At 45.1% G+C, this 24,000-nt stretch overlaps 1 protein-coding gene across 1 annotated transcript in view; it reads right to left on the reverse strand.

Moving 5' to 3' along the window:
* grik2 (glutamate receptor, ionotropic, kainate 2) overlaps positions 1 to 18,862 on the reverse strand; it is a 91,530-nt gene extending 72,668 nt beyond the window's left edge. The window contains exons 1-6 of the mRNA XM_068747638.1: positions 18,814 to 18,862; positions 17,481 to 17,648; positions 13,772 to 14,029; positions 5,620 to 5,801; positions 1,531 to 1,584; positions 779 to 952 (exon numbers count right to left, since the gene is read on the reverse strand). Coding sequence (XP_068603739.1) covers positions 779 to 952; positions 1,531 to 1,584; positions 5,620 to 5,801; positions 13,772 to 14,029; positions 17,481 to 17,648; positions 18,814 to 18,862 — 885 coding nt within the window. The remainder of the gene's footprint in view (positions 1 to 778; positions 953 to 1,530; positions 1,585 to 5,619; positions 5,802 to 13,771; positions 14,030 to 17,480; positions 17,649 to 18,813) is intronic.
* Between the last annotated feature and the right edge of the window lie 5,138 nt (positions 18,863 to 24,000).

The following is a 24,000-nucleotide window of genomic DNA, read 5'->3' on the forward strand; positions in this document are numbered from 1 at the left end:
AGATCCAGCTCCTGGAATTCAGTGCCTGTGATCAATGGTATTCTTTAATAAGTATTTTAGTACATCTGTAGCAACGAATGTCACAAAAAAAAAATCACCAGTTTTTATCCAAATGAAGCCATTCCATTGTAGGGTGTAAAGGAAATGTCCTTTTGTTTGTGTGTACTATGTGCTGCATGACAATGACAACAACACAGATTCTTCTTCTTCTCACAGACCTCAGATCAGCCAGAGAAGCTCCTTCTATTCTGCACGGGAGAGGACAGCCACACTGCTTCTGTTTAGTAGTAGTCGTCCTCCCACCTCCAAAAACACGCAATGGCGGTAAATGTATCACCCCAAACTGTCTGAAGGTGTGAGTGGATGTTTATTGTATGTGCGGCCCTCCAACACACAGACGACTCGTTCAGGGTGTGTGTCCCCCCCGCCTAGCGCCCGTAGTCAGCTGGGATCGGCTCCAGCAACGCCCCTGAGGATAAACGTGATGATTCTCATCATGCCAGTCTGTTCTGTCAGTGGGTTCATGGGTGACAACGGCACACAGCTAGAGCGCAGCCATGCGCTGTTCTCATTCAACATATTAGAAAGGAAACAATATAAATCTGTTGTGAAACTGACCTGGCGGATTTCCTCACCTCAAAACGTTTGACTCACAGGATAAAAGGAGCAAATGAATGTGAACTGGCAAACTGTAAATGCAGTTCAGGAGATTAAATGTTGCTGCAACTGCAAAAATGAAAGGATGCATTCATACACGGGTTTCTCCCACGAGACTCACTGTCATGAAGCCGTCCAGTAAACCAGAGTCAGGTTTGGGTGGCGCCTGAAGTCTCTCCATGGACCACTTCTCAACGATGGAGGTCACCTGGCTGCTCTCTGTGTTCAGGATCCTGAAGCCCGTCATGTTCACGCCACTGTATCGGTAAGGCTCCACGTCGAGAGCAAACAGATCCTGCAAGATGAAGCCATTAAACAAAACAATCCAAGAATCACACTTATGAACATGAGTTTAAAACACAAGTCCCACGAGACGAGACATCTCGCGAGATCTCGCCCAATCCCTCAGTGAGACCATGCTGGTAACGACAGCCAGTGGCTTTAATTGTAGTGAAGGCTGCTGCCGGTATGCTACATACATGATCTCCTTTATACAAAGGATCGTGTATGTAGCATTTACCAAAAGGCTTCATGGGTTACAGACATTTCAATGCAGTGTTGTGGTTGATGGCCGTGAAAATATTACACGCTATAAAAACATCCAAAGCAGTCAGAGGAAAGAGAGAACAAGGATACAGATCAAAAGGAAAAGAAGAACAAACAACACTAAGTTAGGAAAGAGAGGAATTTCTTTAAGAATAAAAGGACAACAAGTCTCGAAAATGCAGAAAAGTTAATAAATCTAAAATGAATCACTGAGAAAAAGAAGATTGAAGAGTACTAGCATCTCATTTTGAGGCAAACAACAAATCTTCCTGGGAATATGGAACCCTGAGTCAGACCTGAGGACAAAATGACTTCTTCTGTACCTACCAATGTCGTGAAGATGTAGTGATAATACTCTGTCATCATCCCCATGGCAAGAGCCTAGGAAAGACAGTAACAGATGGAGTGATGAGTCAGCACATACATTATTTTCTTATGTTTTGCAGTCATGTACATGAAGTTTAAGTACATAATGTGGAATATATCTTGCTGTGTCACTGATATCGGCACCCTTTGCTATTAACAAGTAGGCAAACACATTTTTACTCACCTGTGGTAAATCACAAATGAGAATCACCTGCGATAAATTGTCTGTGCCCATGTGACATGAATTACCCAATTAAATTCCGTGCTTGAACAAGCCACCAGTTCCTTCTTCAAAATGGTCAGGACAAAGGAGCTGTCTGAGGACACCAGAAGGGCTATTATTAGGAAACACAAGACCTCCAAGGGGTATAAGGCCATCTCCAAAGACCTTGGTATCCCTGTTTCAAAGAAAGACGTTTGCCAAGCATGGAACTGTCAAGAACTTCCCTGGACGTGGAGGGAAGAGAAAAATTAAAGGGAGAAGTCTTTGAAGGTTGGTGCAAATGGTGGGAAAAAATACGACACGTCCAATGACCTGAAGGCCGACGGAACAGTCTAACTCTAGGGTGATGGTGTCAACAAGTCCCGTACGCCACACACTAAACCAAACAGGGCTTTATGGACCAAGGCCAAAGAAGCAGTCCTAAGGAAAAGACATAAAAATGAATGACGGGTCTTTGCCAAAGACTATCTGGGCAAACCACAATACTTCTAGGAAAATGTTCGGTGGACAGATGAAACAAAAATGCAGCTTTTAGGCAAAGCACGCCAACATTTTGTTTACAGATGGCGAAATGACACCTCCAAGGAAAAGAACACCCTACCAACGGTTAAGCATGGTGGAGGATCCATAATGCTGTGGGGCTGCTTTGCTGCGTTAGGTACTGGAGGCCTTGATCGTATCACAGGAATCGTTAAATCAAAGAATTCTCAAGAGATTTTCGAGCGAAATCTCCTACCCAATGGAGAAACCTTGGCTTGAGTCGAAGATCATGGGTCCTCCAGCAAGACAAAGACCCAAAGCACACATCCAAACGCACGCAAGAAGGGTGGAGAAAGAAAAATGGACCGTTCAAAAATGGCCAGCAACGAGTCCTGACCTCAGTCCGGTTGTAAGTCTTTGGGGTGAGCTGGAATCTGCCATTGGGGAAAAGAACCCTCGAAACGGTCAAGAGCTTGAGCAAACTGCAAAGTGGGAGAAAATACCAGCTGAGAAGCGTAACTATTTTCTTTGTTAAATTACTTTGACCTCCAATTAAAAGATCTTGATGATAAATGTTTGGTACATTTCCATTTAGTTCTGAAGATATTGTACTGATTATGGAAAAAAGTAGGCATGCCAATCATGGTGAGCAGGACTGGATGTGTCTCTTAAAGAGGCATAAGAGGTTCAGTCGTAGGAATAAAACAATAGTTGGGGCTCATTTAAACACTTTTACTGTTTGGCATGACATACGAGTGGAAGGGGAACAAAGACTAAGGCAAAAGATTTGTTTTTTTCACTGCTTAGAAACACTGTTAGTCGGGTTAGATAATTCTGCTGCTCATGTGAGTGTGAAAAATCACACATGGTGTATAATGTAATCCAGAATAGACCTCGTGTAGACCATATTTTATTGGTTCTGTTGACCACAGAGCCATTTAAAAAGCACAATCAGTTGACAGAAGTCCGGCTCTGTCGCCGGGCCAGGCTAAGTGTTGCTTTTGTCAGCACAGATCTGAACCTGCAGCCACTGACGAGACGGGCAATCAGTCTCCATGATGAAGGCGAACAGGATCTAAGAGCAACTCCGAAATCACATACCACACCCTCTACTCTACACCCAACCCACCTCCTGCTGTTACTCTATCAGAGTATTATTCAACCCATTCTTCTGTACTGCTCCTCATGCTTTTTCACTTTGCTTTCTGTAACTATCCGGGTCAAACTCACACGTATCACAAACACAGCTGCCGGAATCATTGGCCTTCCCACACCTAACCTCACAGAGCTAAACAACAGGTCCATTTCCCGATTAGCAAAATCCATAATACAAGACATTACCCACCCACTAAACAAATACATCATCCCACTACCATCAGGACGCAGATACAGGTCTCTCAATTCAGAAGGGCTCGTCTTGGGAAAAGCCTCTTGCCTGCTATTATAGCTGCTCTCAATAGTAGACCTCGCTGATCGGCCTGTTTATGTCTGTTACTTTGTTCTCTTTGTTTTCTCAATGTTGTGTCACATGTGGTGTATTATTGGTTGTTGTCTGTGATGTGTGATGATGTTTCTATTGTTCAGTCAGTGAAGAAAAATGTCCCTATGGGGACGAATAAATATCTATCTATCTAACACACACCTCCACCCTGTCTGTGTGTTCTCTGGGGATGAAAATGGTTCACCTCCTCACATCCTGTCCTGCCTCTCGCTCTCGTCCTACAGTACTGCAGTGGTAACCAAGCTTTTTACCTTTGTGAATGTACAACCCCTGGCAAAGACAATGGACCCACCAGTCTATCCATTCAGTTGTTTAATACTGTAGAAAAAAAGCTACCACAGTTTCTTTTCTAGATTTATTTTAGTGTCTCTTAGAGCCAGAAGGTTGCCATTTTAAATGACTTCCGTTTTGGGGCTTTTCTGCGATCTTTTCTTTATTTTATTTTTGGTTTTCTTGAAATTTTGCACTCATGTCAGATTTAAGTCCAGGTGAAGAAACCTGTTATAGGTTTTTGTAAACCTAACATTGACCGATCATGATGAGCTATAGACAGTACCTATGTCCTGCTCCCTGTCTGGTAGGCCAGGCAGGGAGCAGAACATAATCTGTCCTTAACGCAACTGAACACATGCATCTGAGGTTATACTCAGTCATACAGTTTGTCTTTACATAGTAGTTTCATGAGGGGTGGACAGGAGACGCTGTGTCTTCACACAGTCCTCAACAAACTGCCGGAAGTAGTTGTAGATACCAAGGAAGCTTCTGAGCTCCAAAGCATTTGCTGGTGCTGGTCCTGAATGGCTCTGATTGTCCCTGCTCGGGGTTCAATAGCATCAATGCTCACTGTTAAGCACACACAATTGACCGTGGTTCAGCAGCACTGGCCTTTGTGAACACTGGTGGAAGTGTTCATCAAAAAGGTTTGACTCCTTGTGAGGAAGTCCATGAGGTTCCCAAGGGCAGCAGCATCGATCATGTCTTGATGGAGGAAGACATTGAACTCTGACAGGGGGGGCAGAATATCTCAATGGGTGGCAATTACCGAAAGGAAACGCTGAGTCAACCCCTATGGTCCAGAAATCATTAGCTACGTGCACAGCTGTTGGTGCTTGATTTGAGTGAGACCAAGAACTCTCCGAGCAGGAGCGTGGGGCCTGTGAGTTCAGGGGGCATCATTTATTGTGAGATTTAGTCAGGTTGCCCTCCTTGATGATTTGCTTTTGTAGGAAAGAGTCAATTATTTAGTGTATTGACTCATAAGCAGAGTAGAACCTTGTACTGCAAATGAAAGGTTGATGGTGCCGGCAGGTTCTGTTCCATAATCAGTGCTCGCATCCACCCCTTCGAGTAAATTGAGGCTGCATAGTATTTGGTTATTTGTTTCCAGGGTGGTGCCTCATTAATAATATAAAACATATATATTAATCGACCTGATGCATTAGAATGTTGATGATAAAACCACAGCGTAGCCAGAAAATGTTTGATTTTACTTTACAAACACTTAATATTCATGAAACCCAAAGGACATGTCAAAGTGAAGTACGGGTCCCGCTGCTGTCAGACAGACGCTCTGTGGGTGAGGCTGGGGTCATCACAGGCTGCAGGACGGAGTCTCTCAGGTGAGCTGGTTTATGTCGGGGAGGTGGAGCCAGTCAGCAGGAGCTGGTGGGCGGAGTCATTCAGACGACTCCGCCCTGTAGTTTAGTCTGCGGATTAGGCTTCAGTGTATGATGGAGGAGCAAATCTAACTGGTTGACATTCAGACCTTAAAGCTATCTACCATGTCAGAAAGGGGAATGAACAGCAGCATGACAGCTATAGATACAGCACGCACACACACACACACCTGTTTCAGGATCCCAGCAGCCATCTCATGCCCACAGTCAAAGATGATGTGAAACTCCTTCCCTCTCTTCATCTCCTTCAGAAGCGGCTTGGCGTTCTTGGTCTCGGTGGGCAGTTGGCGGATCTTGAGGCGGATGTTGTACCGAGACGGTGCCTTTATGAGTTCTTGCAGCCGAATCAAACCTGGAGGGAAACGACAATGAAATCAAATGCCTTTAATATGTTCTATTGATTCAGGCTTTATTGTGTGATTACAATAATTAGCCCGATCACGTCCTGCTTTTATGATCACAACAGATTCCCTCAGAGGAACTCGATGCATCTTTAAATGAGGGCAGAACATTTCCAATGTCTTTTAATAATTCAAATGAGGTTAAGAAAGCCCCTGGGACATTTCTCACTCTTCAAGATTCAAGATTCAAGATACTTTTTTATCATTATGCGAACATAATAAAATCGTGAGAAGGCCCACGGCTTAAGGCACACATCATAACATTTCATCGCTGACCTTCTAGAATCCTTATCACAAACTCGTTCTTCAGTCTACATCACCTAAAATCCACACAACAGAGCAGCCCCCCCCACCCCTTGATCTGCCCCCTAATCATGGTGAGGGAGTTTGAGTGCCCAAATGATTCTGGTCCAGCTCAACGTGAACAACCCCCCCTGCAGGTGGATCACTGACTTCCTGAAGGACCGGAGGCAGCATGCTGATGGGGACTATGGTCTCGGATACTTGGACCATCAGCACCGGAGCCTTTTCTTAAGGGCTGCTATGGCAGCAGCAATCAAAGGCTTCCCAAAGCACGCCCTTCCGCACCTCAGTGACCTGCACCTGCGTCCTGAGGAGAGTGGGGTGAGTTGGTGTTTAGTGGGTTTTGTGTGATGTCCTATTTTAGTGGTACCACAGTTTGAGAGGCTGCACAGACGCAATGTTAGCGTTGAGGCTAGCAATGGAGAAGTACAGGGAAGGTCAGGAGGAGCTGCATTGTGTCTTTGTAGATCTAGAGAAAGCCTAGGACAGGGTGCCCAGAGAGGAACTGTGGTACTGCATGAGGAAGTCTGGAGACACATTCGGGGTGTGCCCCGCCTCTTGCCCATAGCAAGCTGGGATGGGCTCCAGCAACTGGTCAAAGAGGCAAGAAAATGGATGGATGGAATAATCAGTCACAGATTTCCCTTCAGGTGTGAACCCTCACAGTGACACGAGGAGAACTTGTTGCTAGGTTGTAGCAGAAAGATGAAAGAACAACGTTACTCTGAACGGGTTTACTTTATACCATCCAACTACATATACTAATGTGAAATAGTAAACAGGGGCGACGGTGGCGCAGGTGGTTGAGCGGGTCGTCCTATGATTGAGAGGCTGGCAGATCGATTCCAGGCTCGGACACATGTGTACACTGTCTTTGTGCCCTTGGGCAAGACACCACCCACATTGCCTGTGTGAATGTCGGTGGTGGTCAGGAGGGAGTCGAGCACTTTGAGTTTGAGTTTCTCATAGAAAGGTGCAATATAAGTCCAAAGCATTATTATTATTATAAATGCATGACACAAGAAAATATGTCTGTTAGTTTGTTTTTGCCTTTTTTCATCTTGTGAAACTGTCGTGTAGAGCAGGGGTCCCCAACCACCGGGCCGCGGCCCGGTACCGGTCCGTGAGGCTTTGTTACCGGGCCGCACAGAAAGAATAACTAATTTATAAAATTACCATTGTATCGATTATTAGCGTCTAAAAGGTGTTTTATTTTGAAAAACGACCGGATTTTCTCCAACGTAACAAACGCCTCTTCATACGTTGCTAAAAAAAACCCAGCCGTGAACTCGCGAAAATTAATATAAAAAAACAAAAGTCTTTGGAGAGTTTCTTTGCTCAGGAGAAAAGTCCAACTGAGGAGGAAGAAGAGGAGGAAGAAGAGGAGGCGATGACCTCCAAGAAGAGAAACCAGGAGTCACACTTAAAACTCGGTTTATCAACAGCTGACTGGCTTTGTTAACGAGTCAATGAAAGGTTCAAAACTGCTTCGGCACAGAGACCAAGAACCCGGATTAAAAAACAAGAACCCGGAATTTATGAAACAAAAAACCATGAAGGACAGAAGTAATTATTGGGACCACAATTTATGGTGAGTAGATGTTGTGTAACTATTAAATATTTATTTAATAGTTATTGCAAGTGCATAATCATTGTTGGTGATGGTACTAGCAGCATCACACTTCAATTCACTTCACTTCACTTTATTGACTTGTCCCTCGGAGGGCAATTTGATTAGCAGCAGTCATACATACATTCTATAACACATTCAAGGGACAAATAAGACATACTGGACACATTCAAGGGACATATAAGACATACTGGACACATTCAAGGGACAAATAAGACATACGAGTTGAGCAGCATCATTGTACAGGTGTAGGGTCTACATGATATATCACACTGACTGGAACACGTGCTGTTCTAGACACCGGTCCAGTCTTTGTACTTCCAGATCCACCCATGGCTTTGACTCAGTCTCCCTTTGACTCTCTGCCCGCCGTCTATGGGATTATTTATTTGCCTCCTATTGCCAGATGCGTGCACTGCTCTGCTAGAGACCGGTCTGCTGTCACTGGTTTCCACGGAGTGAAACGCTCTGGTGCACAGTGATGAGGATCTCCCCAGTGCTGACCCGAGGATCTCCCCAGAGTGCTGACCCGAGGATCTCCCCAGTGCTGACCCGAGGATCTCCCCAGAGTGGTGACCCGAGGATCTCCCCAGAGTGTTGACCCGAGGATCTCCCCAGAGTGCTGACCCGAGGATCTCCCCAGAGTGCTGACCTGAGGATCTCCCCAGAGTGCTGACCCGAGGATCTCCCCAGAGCTGACCTGAGGATCTTCCCAGAGTGTTGACCTGAGGATCTCCCCAGAGTGCTGACCTGGGGATCTCCCCAGAGCTGACCCGAGGATCTCCCCAGAGTGCTGACCCGAGGATCTCCCCAGTGCTGACCTGAGGATCTTCCCAGAGTGTTGACCTGAGGATCTCCCCAGAGTGCTGACCTGGGGATCTGACCTGGGGGCTGCTGGCAGCTCTCAGCGTGCTCATTCTAAGCCGTGAGCTTGCAGCATCGCAGCAGAGATGAGATGTTGGAACATTCCATTATTACCACAAAGGCAAGAACTCCTTCCAACAAGATTGTAGGTCTAAGGCAGACTTGTTACTTCACCAGTACGTTCCCAATAATCCTGAAAATAGCCCTTATCCGGACTTGTTGTCAGGGTTATCGGTAGTACAAGTCACTAAAGGTTAAATATGAACCAAAATATTATTCACATGAATATGACCAATCAATAACTCACTGCCGCCTTTGGAAAAGTATCTTCAGGATTACTTGATTGCTGGCTTGATGAAGCCGGATATTGAGTTATGCTCCTTATACATATCGCCACTTTCTGATCAATGAAAAGGATCCGGTAAGGGTTAAATTCAGTACAGTCAGATCTGCGCTTCTCCTGCAGACGCCTTACACACACACACACGTCATGTTCGTTCTGACTGTGTGTCCTACTGACCCTCGAGCGTTTGGTTCATGATATGTGTTATTTAGTTAATGTCATTTCAGACATTCATGTCACATTTATCTTCCGTGTGATTCAAATATCGCACCGTCTCAGAATGACATTAGAACTGAGTAAACGATTAAAAAAAACTCATTTAAATAACCAAAATGATGCTTTCAAATGAGAATGCATCATAAAGAAGCGATCCAGGATCCATATTTAACTCTGCATGAATCCCCTCTAAGCATTTATTAGGGGGCCGTCTGGGAGTCTCCGAGTGTAAAGCAGATTGGCCTGCCGATGATGGATATCCTTGAGAGGGAACAGCCCCTCAAGCGTACCCCCTAATCTCCCATTCCACTGCATCTCAGGCTGCTCAATAATCATCAGTCGTGTAGACATTAAACTGATCCACTGAAATGCATGATGGGAGTAACAGCCAATGAGCCGCTGAGCTACACACGCCGAGGGTCAAGGTTAACATGACCCTCGGCACGTTATTTATGTCAATTAATTGTATGAAACACGTTGGAGGAAAATTCAACCTGCAGGCGTCTTTGAGGCTAAGGAAGAACAAACGGAGGGAGGTACAAACCGGAGTTCTCCAGGCTTAACATTGGTGGAGAGACTTCCCTGAGCTAACACTTAGCGCTCATCTATCTACCGAAACCAGAATGGACCCGTCTGCAGGGAAAGTAATTAATGAGAGAAAGGGAGCCGACACCGTCTGTTGCTGCATCTATTCCTAAGCCAAACCAAGGGACAGTGTGGCGCCGGGGGAGGGGGGGTACGGGAGCTCTTTATTCATGCAAACATTACTAATGGCTAAAACAGCGAGATCAAGCTACGCTCCTACGCTCACCTCTAGTCATGAGCTTTGGGGCATGACCGGAAGGACAAGATCCGGGATACAAGCTTAAGGTGGCTAGGTTATCTATTGCGGATGCCCCCCTTGGCGCCTCCCTGGGGAGGCTCTCTGTGCATGTCCCACTGGGAGGAGGCCTCGGGGAAGACCTAGGACACAATGTCTCTCGACTGGCCTGGGAACGTCTCTGGAAGCTGGAGGAGGTGGCTGGGGAGAGCGAAGTCTGGAGATCCCTCCGCGACCCCGCCCCAGATGAGCGGTGGAAGATGGAGGGATGACTTTCAAAGAATATCGTTTGGGAGGATACGATCATGAAACTTCAGACGGCAAACGTTTTTCATGAATTGCTGAATCTAAAAATGTCTGACTGCATGAGAATGACACAAAGTGTGTGTGTGTGGGGGGGGGGGGGGGAGGACCTCTATGCATCACTGCCCACCTGTCGAGGCCGAGCGGGGGCACAATGAGCATGTTACACCACACAGCACTCAACAAATACCATGACGTTGACATTAACATGTGTTGGAATCTGTTTTTCATTCGTCCTCCTGAAGTGGGTTCAAATCATTCTTCTTTGTAGACACAACAGACGTGAGACGAACTCCAGGAGCTCAAGGACTCTTCTGTCGCTCAGTCCTCGTCCGGAGACCGGCGACCGTTCCTCGTCTGCTTCGGTTCGTGGATGCGCCCAGTTACTAGTTGTTGTTTTTAAACACGGTTCGCATACATGTCATTATGGTGTGAAGTATAGTAGATAGATTACGTCTGTACGATAAAGGGAATGGGAGCAGCCGTTCCTCTGATGGATGGAGGTGTGCGAGCTCCGTAACGTAAACGGCCAAAGAGGCGATTCCTTCTGGGGCAGCATTTTATCGTCTCTTTGCCTGTTCGCCCTGATGGGGGGGCAGACTCTCAAGGTAGTCGTGCAGACGTTCTGGTGGGGAGACCTGTCACACATGCCGCTGCCATCTTAGTTTAGCCATTATGAGGTTGAGCCATTAGAGGAGTTCATTTACGGTTATTGATTTGCGTGTTTGGCTCCCACCTTGGTGGAGAAACGGCACAAAGAGAGGTTGTGTGCGTCCTCATTTATGTCCCATTCTCAAAAGACAGACGTGGTTTAGAACAGCCAGGCGTGCAAGGCCATGAGAATCAGAAGATGATGTCATGTAATACTGCAATAACCTTCCTCATTACATCAAGCGCTTTGCTTTTCATAGCCAAATGCGCAGAGTCAGAAACAAATGAATCATCTCTGAATGTATCACAGATCTCGCCTCACTCAGCATCATCAGTGCTATTTGTGCGTGTTATTGGGTTGCTGCGCCCACCATGCTAACAACAAGGGGGCGCTGTCCACAGGTCAAGCCGAGATCTCGTTTCCCATCAGGAAGACATGAACTCGAGCCACTATTAACCCCATAGTGACCCGGCGATGTCCACAATATTCAATTCAATTCAATTCAGTTTTATTTATATAGCGCCAGATCACAACATAAAGTCATCTCAAGGCACTTTACAGGATTAGCAGGGAAAGACCTGCAGGGAAACACAGAACCCAACTTGACCCACAAGAGCAACGGAGGCAAGGAAAAACTTCCCTTTAACGGGCAGAAACCTTGGACAGAACCTAGGCTCATGGTGGACGGCCATCTGTCTGATCGGCTGGGTTGAGAGAGAGAGAGAGAGAGAGAATGGCAGGTCGGAGACGAGTCAAGGAGATGGATAGGGAAGTGATAGCGAGACAGAGCAGGAGCAGACAAAAACTAAATGCTATTGCTAGCGACGTGGACATCAATACACCCAGACAATACAACTCAGTTAACAGAGGTGGTGAGATCAGGATGATCAATGAGAAACAAGAAGTGTGCCGTAAACCAGGTTGATTGGTCGTGACAAAACAGGGGGCGGCACACAAAACGGTAAATTAAAAAAAAATGTTTTTTTGAGATGTTCGTAAACTCTGTTACGACCCCCCGAGGAAGACAAAAACATTTCGCGACCCCCCCCCCCAAAAACACCATAGAGCTAATACTACCTGCGCGCACTCTGACAATCAGGGTGCCACTGCCAACTACTGTAGTGGATGTGCAATTACACTTTAATCTAGTACGGCAAAAAAAAGCATGTTCTCCGCGGCCACAGGCGCCCCCCCTGAGATCGCACCGCGACCCCCTAGGGCACAAGTCAAAGTCAAGGCCCGGGGGCCACATCATGGCCCCTGGGATGATATTGATTTATTATTAGAACTTGCCCGCAGCTCACAGTTAGCCGGCAGCCCGCAGATCTTTTACATGCACCAATACTATATTTCCCACAATGCAACGGTTCAACTCAATATTTATTAGCGCAGCAGTCGTTAGCATAACAGTAAAGTTAACTTTCAGACACCCTTCAAAACGGAAGGTGGACACTGAGAACCGGGGGTTTCAAACAAGGTGGGAGTCGGGGTACATGTTCATGGAGGTAGCTGGAGAACCTGTGTGTCTTCTGTGTGGAGGAAGTGAAAGAGTATAATCTGAGACGACATTATGAATGAAACACGCGGACAAAAACAAGAATATGGACACGGAACAAAGGCTAGAGAAGGTTGAGGATTTAAAACGAGGCCTCAAATGTCAAATCACAAAGCCAGGCTTTCGTCAAGGCCAGTTTTATTTTGGCAGAAGAGATCGCTAAATCAGACAGAGGGGGATTTCATCAAAAACTGTATGCTTAAAGTTTATGACGAAGTTTGCCCAGAAAAAAAGCAACTCTTTTTAAACGTGAGCCTGAGCAGGAACACCGTTCAGAGCGAATAGACCAGTTGTCCATCAATCTAAAAGAGCAGCTTGACTATATGCGGCCATTTTAACATTTATCAATGAGCAATCGATCAGTCCGGCCCTCGGCTTGTAGCTACATGTTTTATTTGGCCCTCCGGCCCTTTGACTTTGACACCCCTGCCCTAGGGGGTCGTGCCCCACCATTTGAGAACCACTGCTGTAGTGAGAAGTCGATGTTCCATAATTAAAAAGAGGTGAGATGTCCCATGTTGAGTCATTCAGATGACTCCAACACATCAGCAGGACCTCAACAAACCTTTCTGTGCATTTCAAATGGATACAAATGAAAGCGATGCATTTCATGTTTCTGAAGCTGGGTAAAATCAGAAAAATCATTTGTATTATCCAGGTCACTCCATCTCCAGATTCTGGTCCACATGCATCGCGAGCCATGTTAAACACACAGTTTAACACACCGTTAGACAGAAAGAGGACTTGGAGACAGTGGCGGAAGATCCATTGGTCAAGATTGACATCTTTCAATCTGTCATAACCATCTGTCTCTCAGCAATGGCAGTGCTGAAATAGCAAATGGACCTGATATTGGATAATAAAACGCATACCCAAAGGGACTAAACGGAAACAAAGGATGCAGGCTTGGACGGATGGAAGTTGAAATCATCCATCCATCCATTTTCATGTAGACAAACCCAATCGTCTCTTCTCCAGCTGCTTTATCTGTCTTGCGGGTCACAGGAGTGACCTGGAGAAAACCCACGCAGACACAAAGAGAACATACAAACTCCACACAGAAAGGAATCGAACCCAGAACCTTCTTGCTGTGAGGCGACAGCGCTACCCACTGTACCGCCCATGCTGAAATCAGCCAACATTAAAAGTCCTACTGTACCGCATGCAACACAAGACGCGTTCAGAACAGGCGTCTGGAATGGAACCAAATTCTAATGACAATAAACGAGTCTTACCGGTGCTGTCATCGTAAACCACAGTGACCGTCTTCCACTTGAAAAAGTGGACCAGGTCCAGGATGGCCCGGCTGAGGGACGAGAAATCCGGATAAAGGCTGACGTAGAAGATGTCTCTGTTGTCGGATACTTGGTGTTTCCACTTGGTCTGAATGTGTGGCACCCCCAGCGCATTGCAAATGGACTGCACCGCATTGGCTGAGGAACTGTGTGAGGGACCAAAGATGGCTGCGACCCCCAGAGACAGCTGGTCACAAGCTAGAAAGCAGAAACATCAGATTAGATTAGTGAGCTTCCTTCTGCAATATTTCCATCATCATCACTCGGAGTGCATTCAGCAGTGCAACTTTAAGGATGTACAGTAGTCCCTCAATATAATGCGGTTCATTTTCCGCGACTTCTCTGCTTCGCGGAGTTTTTTACTGCAATTTCAGATTTTATTTTTGCACTTGAACGCGCCTTGAAACGGCGCAAGGACGAAGGGGCGCGGTCAGAGGAACTGTGAAATACGTGCGAGTTTCTATTAATAACTTCTCATGTGTTCAACCTCGTAGGTTGATCATTAAAATTAAATTCTTTATTTCTAAAACCTATCGTGTTTATTTGTTAAGCGTTTGTTTAATAGCGCTCTTATTCTCGTTTTTGTAGGAGCATAAACGTCACGTCCCTTTTGGGTTTTGTTTCTTCCTGTTGATACATGTAGCCGCTGCCGTTCCGCTGTGCTAAGCTATCCAATAAAGCAGCATGAGAGGCTAAAGACAGCACGAGTAGAATATTTGTTCTTCTGCACTCCAAGCGGCTCTTTCCTCGACCTGCACGCCTTAACATTATTAACAGGAAAACGTTTACTGTACGTACTATATATATATATTTCTCAAGCAAATGTTTAGTTCTGAAAACAGGTTTTGATCTTTGGTTTCATTCTATAATACTGAAACAATCTATTTAGATTAATGCCTGACTGTTAAACGTGTATAAAGTGTGTGGTGAGGGGTTTTACAGCCTTAAAACATTTATGTACATGTATAATAATTGTAAATAAATAAAGATTACTACATTGCGGATTTCACTTATTGCGGGTTGTTTTTGGAACGTAACCCCCGCGGAAAATGAGGAACTACTGTATTCCATAGTAATAGCATCATAATAATAATTTAGAGTGTCTCAGATTATAAATTCCTATTTTGTATCAGATGACGATGGTCTTTACCTGATACGAACCCCCTCTATCAGTAGCAAAAGACAACTGAGTCAAGGACAGGACAGGGGACGTTGTCTAAACCATGATGGACAATCAATTATGACCATCAGACATTATTACCTCCACAAAGGAGGTTCTGTTTCTTCTGCCTTCACCAAGACGCTGTGGAATCAGTAGACAAACTGATTTGTTGTATCTTCAAAAGCTCTGGATCTATAGATCCAGAAGAATCCACCATAATGGAAAGTGTGCTTTTAGTGAATAACTTCTAAACTAATAATGATAAAACCCTATTGTTGTTGTTTTAGCATGGTATGCATTGTTATTTCGTATTGCTGTGTGTTGTTTTGTATCATTGTTGCCATGACAGAAGAGAAAGAATAAATCAAATGAAAATAAAATAAATGTATAGGGCCATTATTTTTTTCGTGTAAATCACCAAAATCCCCCCCCCCCCCCCCCCCCCCTTGCCTGCTCCGCTATCTCTGACTCGTCTCGGTGTCTGTCAGCTGACTTTTCTTTTCTTGGACCCGCTGCCTTCTGTGCTCCCGATGACTAAAACCATTGATTATGTGGTCTCGTAGTGTGATTGATTAAAAAAGCCGATATTCCCAGGTTGGACCTTCACGGCAGGCTACACAATGGATGCCTGGGACAAGTGGAGGGTTGTCTGTCTCACGGTCCTATCTGTAGAGGACAGTTATTTTGCTATTTGGTTTATTGGTGAGGGGGCATCTGCAAACTGGGCTGGGAGTTGCCCTGGTGTACTGGAGAGTCTGCAAGACGGCGGTTTTCACAGTTCTTGATAAATTGCCCATGGATAACACTAACAGTGCTTTTCGGGGCTTTGGGGGACCGGGTGTGGGCACAGCTCATGGCCCGATCCGTGGAAGGACGGCATAGACTCGATATCATCTTGCGCCAGCAGGCAGGACTGTTTCGACAGATTTCCGGACATGATAAAGACTTAGAGCGACTGAAGTCTCTCCTTGGCTCCCAAAATGTGGTTTTACTGAGGACCAACTGCCTAATTGGATCAAGACAAATTCATCTGTTTATTGCTAATAATTAGAATTATTTCCTGCCCCCCCCCCCCCCCCCTGAGAGAGTGCACCACGCCGCTGGCCTTATCTCTTTAACCATAGCATCTTTCCCAAGGACAGGTCGCAGTGTTCTGTGGCTCTTATCAGACTCTACACACAAGAACTGAACTGACGCACACACGCACACACACACACACACACACCTGCCTAAATGGCTCGCCTGTCCTCTCCGGCTCTCTTCTGTCATTCTGTCCTGAGACTAAACTAGTATTTAGGAAATACAGGAAAATCCATTTTGTAAATGTTGGGCTAGACACAACCAGAATAATGTTGGTGAATAAATCCACTCATAGTGAACAAGTAAATCCTCTGCACTAAGCCAAAGGTCATTATTTACGTTCCGACTCTGTACTTTTACTTTTTGATGATCCAAACCATCTGCTGCCATCTTCATCATCCAGTAGCTGCCTACACACTCTGGCCACATGAGGCTCTCCATTGTCCTGCACTAGGAGGAACTGACTCTGCCTGTAACGCCTGAGAATCCCTCTGAGGATTGGATCCCGGTACCTGTACAGCAGTCAGGGTATTGTTGACTCAAATATGGATGATCCTCCAAACTCCTCAGTGACCCACCTCCAAACCGGCCCTGCTGGAGAATGTTACATGCAGCATAACCATATCTGTGGCGTCTCCAGGCCTTCTCACCTGTGGAGGGAGCTATTTAAAGACCTGCCAGTGGATTCTGCTGTTCTCTGACAAACATCAGTCAAGCTGCACAGAGCTTGGCCGAGAGCCACGGGTCCCACTAGAGGACGCTGGGCACTGGTCCCTTCATGGACCTTTGGTGAGAAACATGCTCAGTTCTGCAGGGCTCTGCCAGCGCTCCTCTTACTGGCCAGACAAAGGAGCAGAAATGGTTTTCTCCATGTCCTTGAGACGGTGCTGGATAATAAAACCAATCTTGGGACATTATGTATACTGTTGGTGTGTCATCCTGGGGAAGCTGGACTAGCTGTTCAGGTAACATCCATAACTAGAGAAGAATCAGTAAGGACTGATAAGAGAGGAGCCGTCTGCGGCGACGACATGAAAACCCTTCAGCTCCTGCATCGACTGTCACTTTTACCGTCAACGTCAGGAAACAAGGTGAAGCTGATGCACGAACAGTCGCGCTCCCTAAATAGACAGATTGATGTCTATGAAGCTGAAATGACTTGGCGTTACACTGTGATGAAAAGGGTTTTCAAGCAGCTTATAAATGACTGCCACTGAGCGATTATCTAGAACCAATCAATTATTTCTGTTTACGTGTGAAGAGCTCATCCATTTGTTCATTTTCTGATTATAATTATTGCAATCAAAGTAGGAAAGCATATGTACATCCTCGTTCTCTCACAGCTAGCTTTGTGCACACAAACAGCAGCAGAGCATACTCACGGTACTTCTACAGAGACAGAAATACCTTTCCTGGAGGCCTCGAAGCTGTCGTAGATGTTGATCCTTTGGATGTCATAGGTGAGCGTTGTGTTTTGCAATAAGGTCCTGTTCCGGTTGATTGTGTTCAAAGCAAATTTAAAGGCGAGCTCTTCAGCACCTGATGGGCCGCTTTCAATAGACTCAAAAATTCCGCCTGTCAAACAAAGAGAGACACAACTGGTTAGTCATTTAGACAGAAAGCTTCGTAATGAGAACAGATAGACAGTCCTGAGTTCCCTCTGTGAGGCATAAGATACATAAAGCTTTTATAAAGTGGCTACATGATTGTCTACTATTCAATGTTAGCAATAAGTTAAATAACTTTTCACAGCACAGGGATGACAGAGGACACACTGCTGGTTGCTGTATTTGAGTTTTTCTATAGAGCTGGAATTTGTCAATTTAGGGCAGAAAGTATTGCTTTAATTAAGACTTGCTATTTTCATTTTTCATCAGAAAGCTAATTGGAAAGAAGCCTCATCGTTGATCACCATGTAAAGACACTGTAAACATGAATGAAAACACTTGTAGAAAAGTACCAACAAATAAATGGACAGTCAAGGGTGATCAGAGTGTCTCTGAGATCTTCCCACCGGCCTGCGTGCAGCAGCAGAGAGATCAGTGGGCTTTCAGAGAAAGACAAGGCCAAACCTACCCAAGGATAGCTGAATTATCACACTACAGACACTGACACCGTTTCCTGGTTCCTCTTGATGTCAAATGTAAATGCAAACAAAAATACACTGCCAAAAATCAATTAATACTAAACTAACAGTGGACTAGCTGGAGTCTGGAATGAAGGGAAACAAAAATACACAGCCTAAACTAAAACGGTCACTAGATTCAAACTAGCAGGATAAAGGCGGGCAGGCACCAGAAAAGGAAACCAAAAAAAACACATCCAAACAAAAACCTAAGCTCTAATAATATTGGATACGTGACAGCGAGGGAGCTGGCAAAACAACAGGGTAGGAGCTACGTAGGGCAGGTGCCGGCAGCCTAAGACAGACATGTCGTGGCTGGCACGCGGGGGTATTTATGTTCACGCGGAGAGGCAAAAAATATTGTAATATTGTACTTAACGCCGAACAAGAAACAAGAGCACCCTGCGCACGCACGGAACTGATCGTCCTTGAGTCAGCACGTCACCCGAGGCGCTGTGTTTCAGTTGACTGTCTAGCAGCGGTGCTATCATGGCAAGTAAACCAGGTTCCAGTCGTTAAATCCATAATCCCGTACAAGGGATTATGGATTTATTTCAAGAGGAGACCGGGCGATATGACAGACAAACATACAAACAAACAGACAGACAAACGGACCCAATTGCAATACCCTCGCCTCCGCTTCGGCGAGGGTAATAATGGACATGTAATGGTAGATATGAAAGGTTGACGTTGTTTAGATAAATAGTAATTTGTTTGTTTGTCTGTCCGCGCGCATAACTCAAAAACTAGGAACCCACTCAACTTGAAATTTTTACACAAGCAAGGTTCTGTCCGTGGCTCGGTCCTCCCCGAGAATGGCGTTGATCCGGATCTGAATCCAGATTCTAGAATTATTTTTACATGAACAGGAATTGTGCCTGTGCTGTAAACTGCCACTTTAAGAGGGAGGGACACGAATGGCATGATGGGAAAAAGAGTCCAGAAGGAGTCTTGTAGTACGTTCCGGAGCAGCAAGCTAGAGCAGGTTTGACCCCTCTGATCCGGAAGCCCTGTTTACTGTCTCACAAGATCCAATAGTCTTTTGGAGGCGGGGTCTGCAATCTCTGATTGTCTTTCTAGTTGTATTTTGAGTTCGCGCTTTTGTTTTGTTAACTATTTCGTAAGTTTATGCTTTTATTTTGTTAACGGCCTTGTAACCGGAAGCGAAGCAACGGTAGTGCGCTTGAGAGAGAGGAGACGCTAGGCGGAATGAGAGAGAACGACAGAAGAGACGGACTTCGCATAAGGCCTTTCTAAATCGACTGGATGCTACAGACAAGAAAAGGGGGGCACAAAAACGGAAGGAGAAAGGGGGCGCAGAGAGGCTGGAATCCCTGACAAGCAATGCCTCAATGTGTAAAATAAAAAATAGCCCAGCTCCGTCGTTGACTCTTTGTTAATTGTGGATCCAATGTTTTGTTCCTCTTTGCAGCATTTCTGCTTTAAGTCTATATCTTTGCGTTTATGCAGACGAGACTTTCTCAGCAGACTCCATCTATATTTGTATTCAACTCACTCGTGCTGAAATAGATTCATCTTTTGGAACCGATGCATCTTCACATGCTCCTATTTTATTCTATGGAACCACAGAGATGCTCAACTGGGGAAAAAAAACAGAGAGAACTGTCCTATTCCAAATTGTCAGCTTTCCAATTATGGTGCATTCTGCTAAACCAATGCTTATTAATTCCTTCAAACTCATTATAGGATGCAAACGAGCGCCCTCCCATGAGAGGAAAAACTAATGAGTGAGGCGAGGTCTGTACAGAGCTGCCGGTGTCAGAAGGCTTTCTTTTGGGATGTTTGCTTTAAGCTTGAATAAATAAATGCTCCTGGAAAAGAGCATTTCTTTAAAATCCAATAGATAAAAAATGGTCCGGGAGCATTGATCAGAATCGCTTGTGACAGGGTGGACCTGCAGAGCTTGTGCAGCAGGTTTGGACTTGGTGAGGGTCCTGCAGTAGAGAGCTTGTAAACGGTAAATAAAGCTTGCTGTGACTGACACTGAGCTAGCAGGGCCAGGCCATCGGGCTCCCCAAACCAAACACTGCTGCTCTCCCCTGTTCCCCAAGGGCTTGGTTGATTGATTTGTGGGCCAATCAGAGTGATCTCAGATGTTGACCCCCCGCCCCACTTCCAGTTCCCCAAGCCTTCTCTTACTTACACCTGATCGCTGTCTGAAAATACTCAATGGGGGGCTGCCATTGTGGAGCCGGTTAAACGCATTGCCATAGTTTTTACTGTCATGTGTCTCACGTGTTATTTGTCGAGTCTTCCTTTCTTCCAACAATATCAATGCATTTATTATTATTTATTAGAGATGCTAGATTATATATAGTGTACACACACACACGTGGGAGCAGTCAGGGGTTGTGCTGAAGGTAGAGAACACTGTTTATTGGAGGGTTTAAGTGGTGGACACAAGCAGGCCTGAAAAATCATCATCAGTCAATCTACGATGGGTGAAAGTGGGCAGTAGTTCTATTGTTTTAATTTAAAGTGTAAAGTATTAAGGATATAGTTGGGTTTTATTATATTTAAGGCATTACATTACACCATTTCAATTTCCATTGCCAAATAAAAACAACCAAAACATGTTCCCTGGTCTGGGCTTCATTATTCTCAGAGCATTTGTAATAAAACGCAAAATCAAAGTGACACAGCGGCAACTAGAGAACACAAAGATAAGCTGAAACTGGACAGAGGACAGGCTGGTGTCACGGAGAGACACACGGAGCACAAGAGCAGCACAAGAATACGTGGGCAGGAGAGGACCAACAAGCTGAAGGCCTCCTATGTCCTGCAGCCGAGACACGAGACTGTTGTGGTCCACTGTGTCCAAAGCAGCAGTCAGGACAACGGGACAAGAATCAGCGACTCGCCACAGTCGTTAGGGCAGTGGTTCTCAAATAGCGAGGCGCGACCCCCTCGGGCAGGGGTCAGGAACCTATGGCTCAGGAGCCAGACGCGGCTCTTTTGATGGCCGCATCTGGCTCGCAGACAAATCTTTAATTATAAAAACGAGGAGAATCGTACTTTTCACTTTGTAGTCACAAATCCATCAGCAAAACCACGCAGCACCAGAAGTTGCATTAATGGTAAGAAATATCCATCATTGGTTAGAAACAGCATAACAATGTTATTAAAAATAATTCACAGACTTATTGTACTTTCAAAGTGTTATTACATAAATGCACACATTTACTTGTATTTAGTTTTAAACATTTTATGGCTCTCACGGAATTACATTTAAAAATATGTGGTGTTCGTGGCTCTCTCAGCCAAAAAGGTTCCCGACCCCTGCCCCAGGGGGGGCGCCGGTGACCGTGGAGAACATGCTTTTTTGTCGTACAAGATTAAAGTGTAATTGCACATCCGCTCCAGTAGTTGGCAGTGGCGCCCGGATTGTCAGAGTGCGTGCAGGGAGTATGAGCTCTATGGTGTCTTTGCACGTATCATGAGCGCCACACACACAGCACAGAGCAGGAGATATGAAGAGCAGTTGTAAACAATCCCTCAAGAGACAGCGTGGATAAATATTTAACGGGGAGGAAAAGAGAGACAAAGGAAGGTCAGTGGCACGCAAAGACGAGGAAATACGACGAAGCGTATGTAGCTGCTACTTCAGTAAACCAGCGAGCACTGTTAGCGTCATACAAGGGGCGTGCCAAACTGCTCAATGCAACCCCCCCCCCCCCCCCCCTGCATGCGTGCCTTGTAATATAGGTGATTCAAACATGAGAATCGCTATTTAAATTGCAACTGTAGAACTAAAAAGCAGTGTTTCTATAAATATTCGCTCTTCATTCTTCAATTTTTTTATAAACAATCAAAATCAGTTTTGTATGTGATAATATTTATTTTAACGGGTTTTTTTCAGTTCATATTTTACTACGTGGGGCGAAATAACCTGGTTCAAAAACTACAACTACAAAAAACTACAAAAAACTTTGTAGTTTAAGGATTAAAAAAAAACAAACAATGGTAATAAAGTTATTCTTTGTTGTAAGTTGATCTATATTTCTTTCTTTTTCATATTTCCTTTTATGTTGATAAGTATACAAGAGTATTTGTTTTTTTTTGAGGGGGGGGGGGTCGCAAAATGTTGTTTTCTTCCTAGGGGGGGCGTAACAGAAAATCATTGAGAAGCACTGCGTTAGGGGCAGGTGTAACATCCAATGTGAAGTTCTGTTGCTCAACCTGCTACTTCCTCTTGTCCTTTAGCCCAGAGACAACACAGGAATTGCTGGAGCCTATCCCAGCCCGCTATGGGCGAGAGGCAGGGTGCACGCCGAATGCACTGCCAGAGCATCGCGGGACCACACAGAGACAGATCACACACACCCTATGGACAATTTGGAGTAACCAATTCACCTAAATTGCATGTTTTTGGAGATGGGAGGAAACCAGAGAACCCACGGGGACACAGGGAGAACATGTAAACTCCACACAGAAAAGATTCGAACATAGTACCCCCTTGCTTACAAGGAGCGACCTGGTCATGTGTCAAACTCAGGGCCCGGGGGCCAAATGTGGCCCTCCATGTCATTTTTGTGGCCCCTGAGAGCTGTGTGCAGACATTTGTTTTTGTAAAATGCTGCATCACACATGTTCTTAACAGCCCACGTTTGTTGGTTGTTCTGCAGTTCTGCCCCTCTCAACTGTGACAAAAGACTTTGAACAAAGTTATTGCCATAACTTGTGTTGGATGATATTTTTATTTTTATATTTATTATTTAATATTATTTACTTGAATAAGTTTGATTATTGATCGATGGAGTCGTGTGGTTTTCTTAACCTGATCAATTGAAAGGATTTATGTTATAATAACAGCAATAATCTATCCATATATTTCTACAACTATATAATTGAATATGCAATGTTTGTAACTTAAATAGTGAACTGATCAAACGGAAATATTCAGCAACATGGCAATAACAATAGCAACACGCTGCAGTCAGGAAATCAATAATCTGCTGGCGGTGACTATTGAAAGTTATTTGAACTTCTTTGTTTTTTCCAGCATGTGCTGACATGTTGGTCGGAACACACTTTTTGTTTCTGATGAAAGAAGAGACTTTAGTCTTTCATTTGGCATTGCAGAGTCATAGTAAAGAATATTCTGTGGGGCTTGGAAAATCTGGGGAAATGCGTGAAAACTGGGGCACTCAGCATATATAGCTGGCACTGAAAAAGAGCCTGCAAGGCAAAGACCAGCTTGGGCCAAAACTTTACGCACTTATTGAAGCATTTTGTGCCAAACTGTGACTCTTTGAAACACGACAACTGCTGCACATTTCTCAAGGGTTCTTTTCCAGAGGCAAATTTCCTCAGAGAAGATTGAAATGAAATGTGTCTGTGATTATGGCTCTCATGGCAGAATTCAGTCCTCCTCTGCAAACGAGACAGAAATCAATCTGTTCTCAACTCATTTTCGAATGGATGCCCAAAGTGGCAGAGAGAATGCAATCAGAGCTTAGCGAGATGCAGCGTGATGATTCTCTGGAGGTGCGATCAGGTCATCTTCTCTCCCTGCACAACTTCTGCTGGAGCTTGGAAAATGACGGGTGTCCTCTGATGAGCCGACAAACGCTGCGTAGAATGATGAGTCTGCTCGACAGCCATCTCTGTGATCTCCTTCACATCTCAAACCCAGAACCGACGCCAATGTCATGGTTCCATTGTGTGTTGTCGAAGATCTTTGGTTAATTCTCTGTTTCCTCGCTGATTAGGACGGGCTGGTTGAGCCAAACGAGACCCTCCTCATCCTCATCCTCATCCACCCTAGTCTTTATCTACGGG

This window comes from Brachionichthys hirsutus, chromosome 13, assembly GCF_040956055.1.
Source record: "Brachionichthys hirsutus isolate HB-005 chromosome 13, CSIRO-AGI_Bhir_v1, whole genome shotgun sequence".
Taxonomy (NCBI): Eukaryota; Metazoa; Chordata; class Actinopteri; order Lophiiformes; family Brachionichthyidae; genus Brachionichthys; species Brachionichthys hirsutus.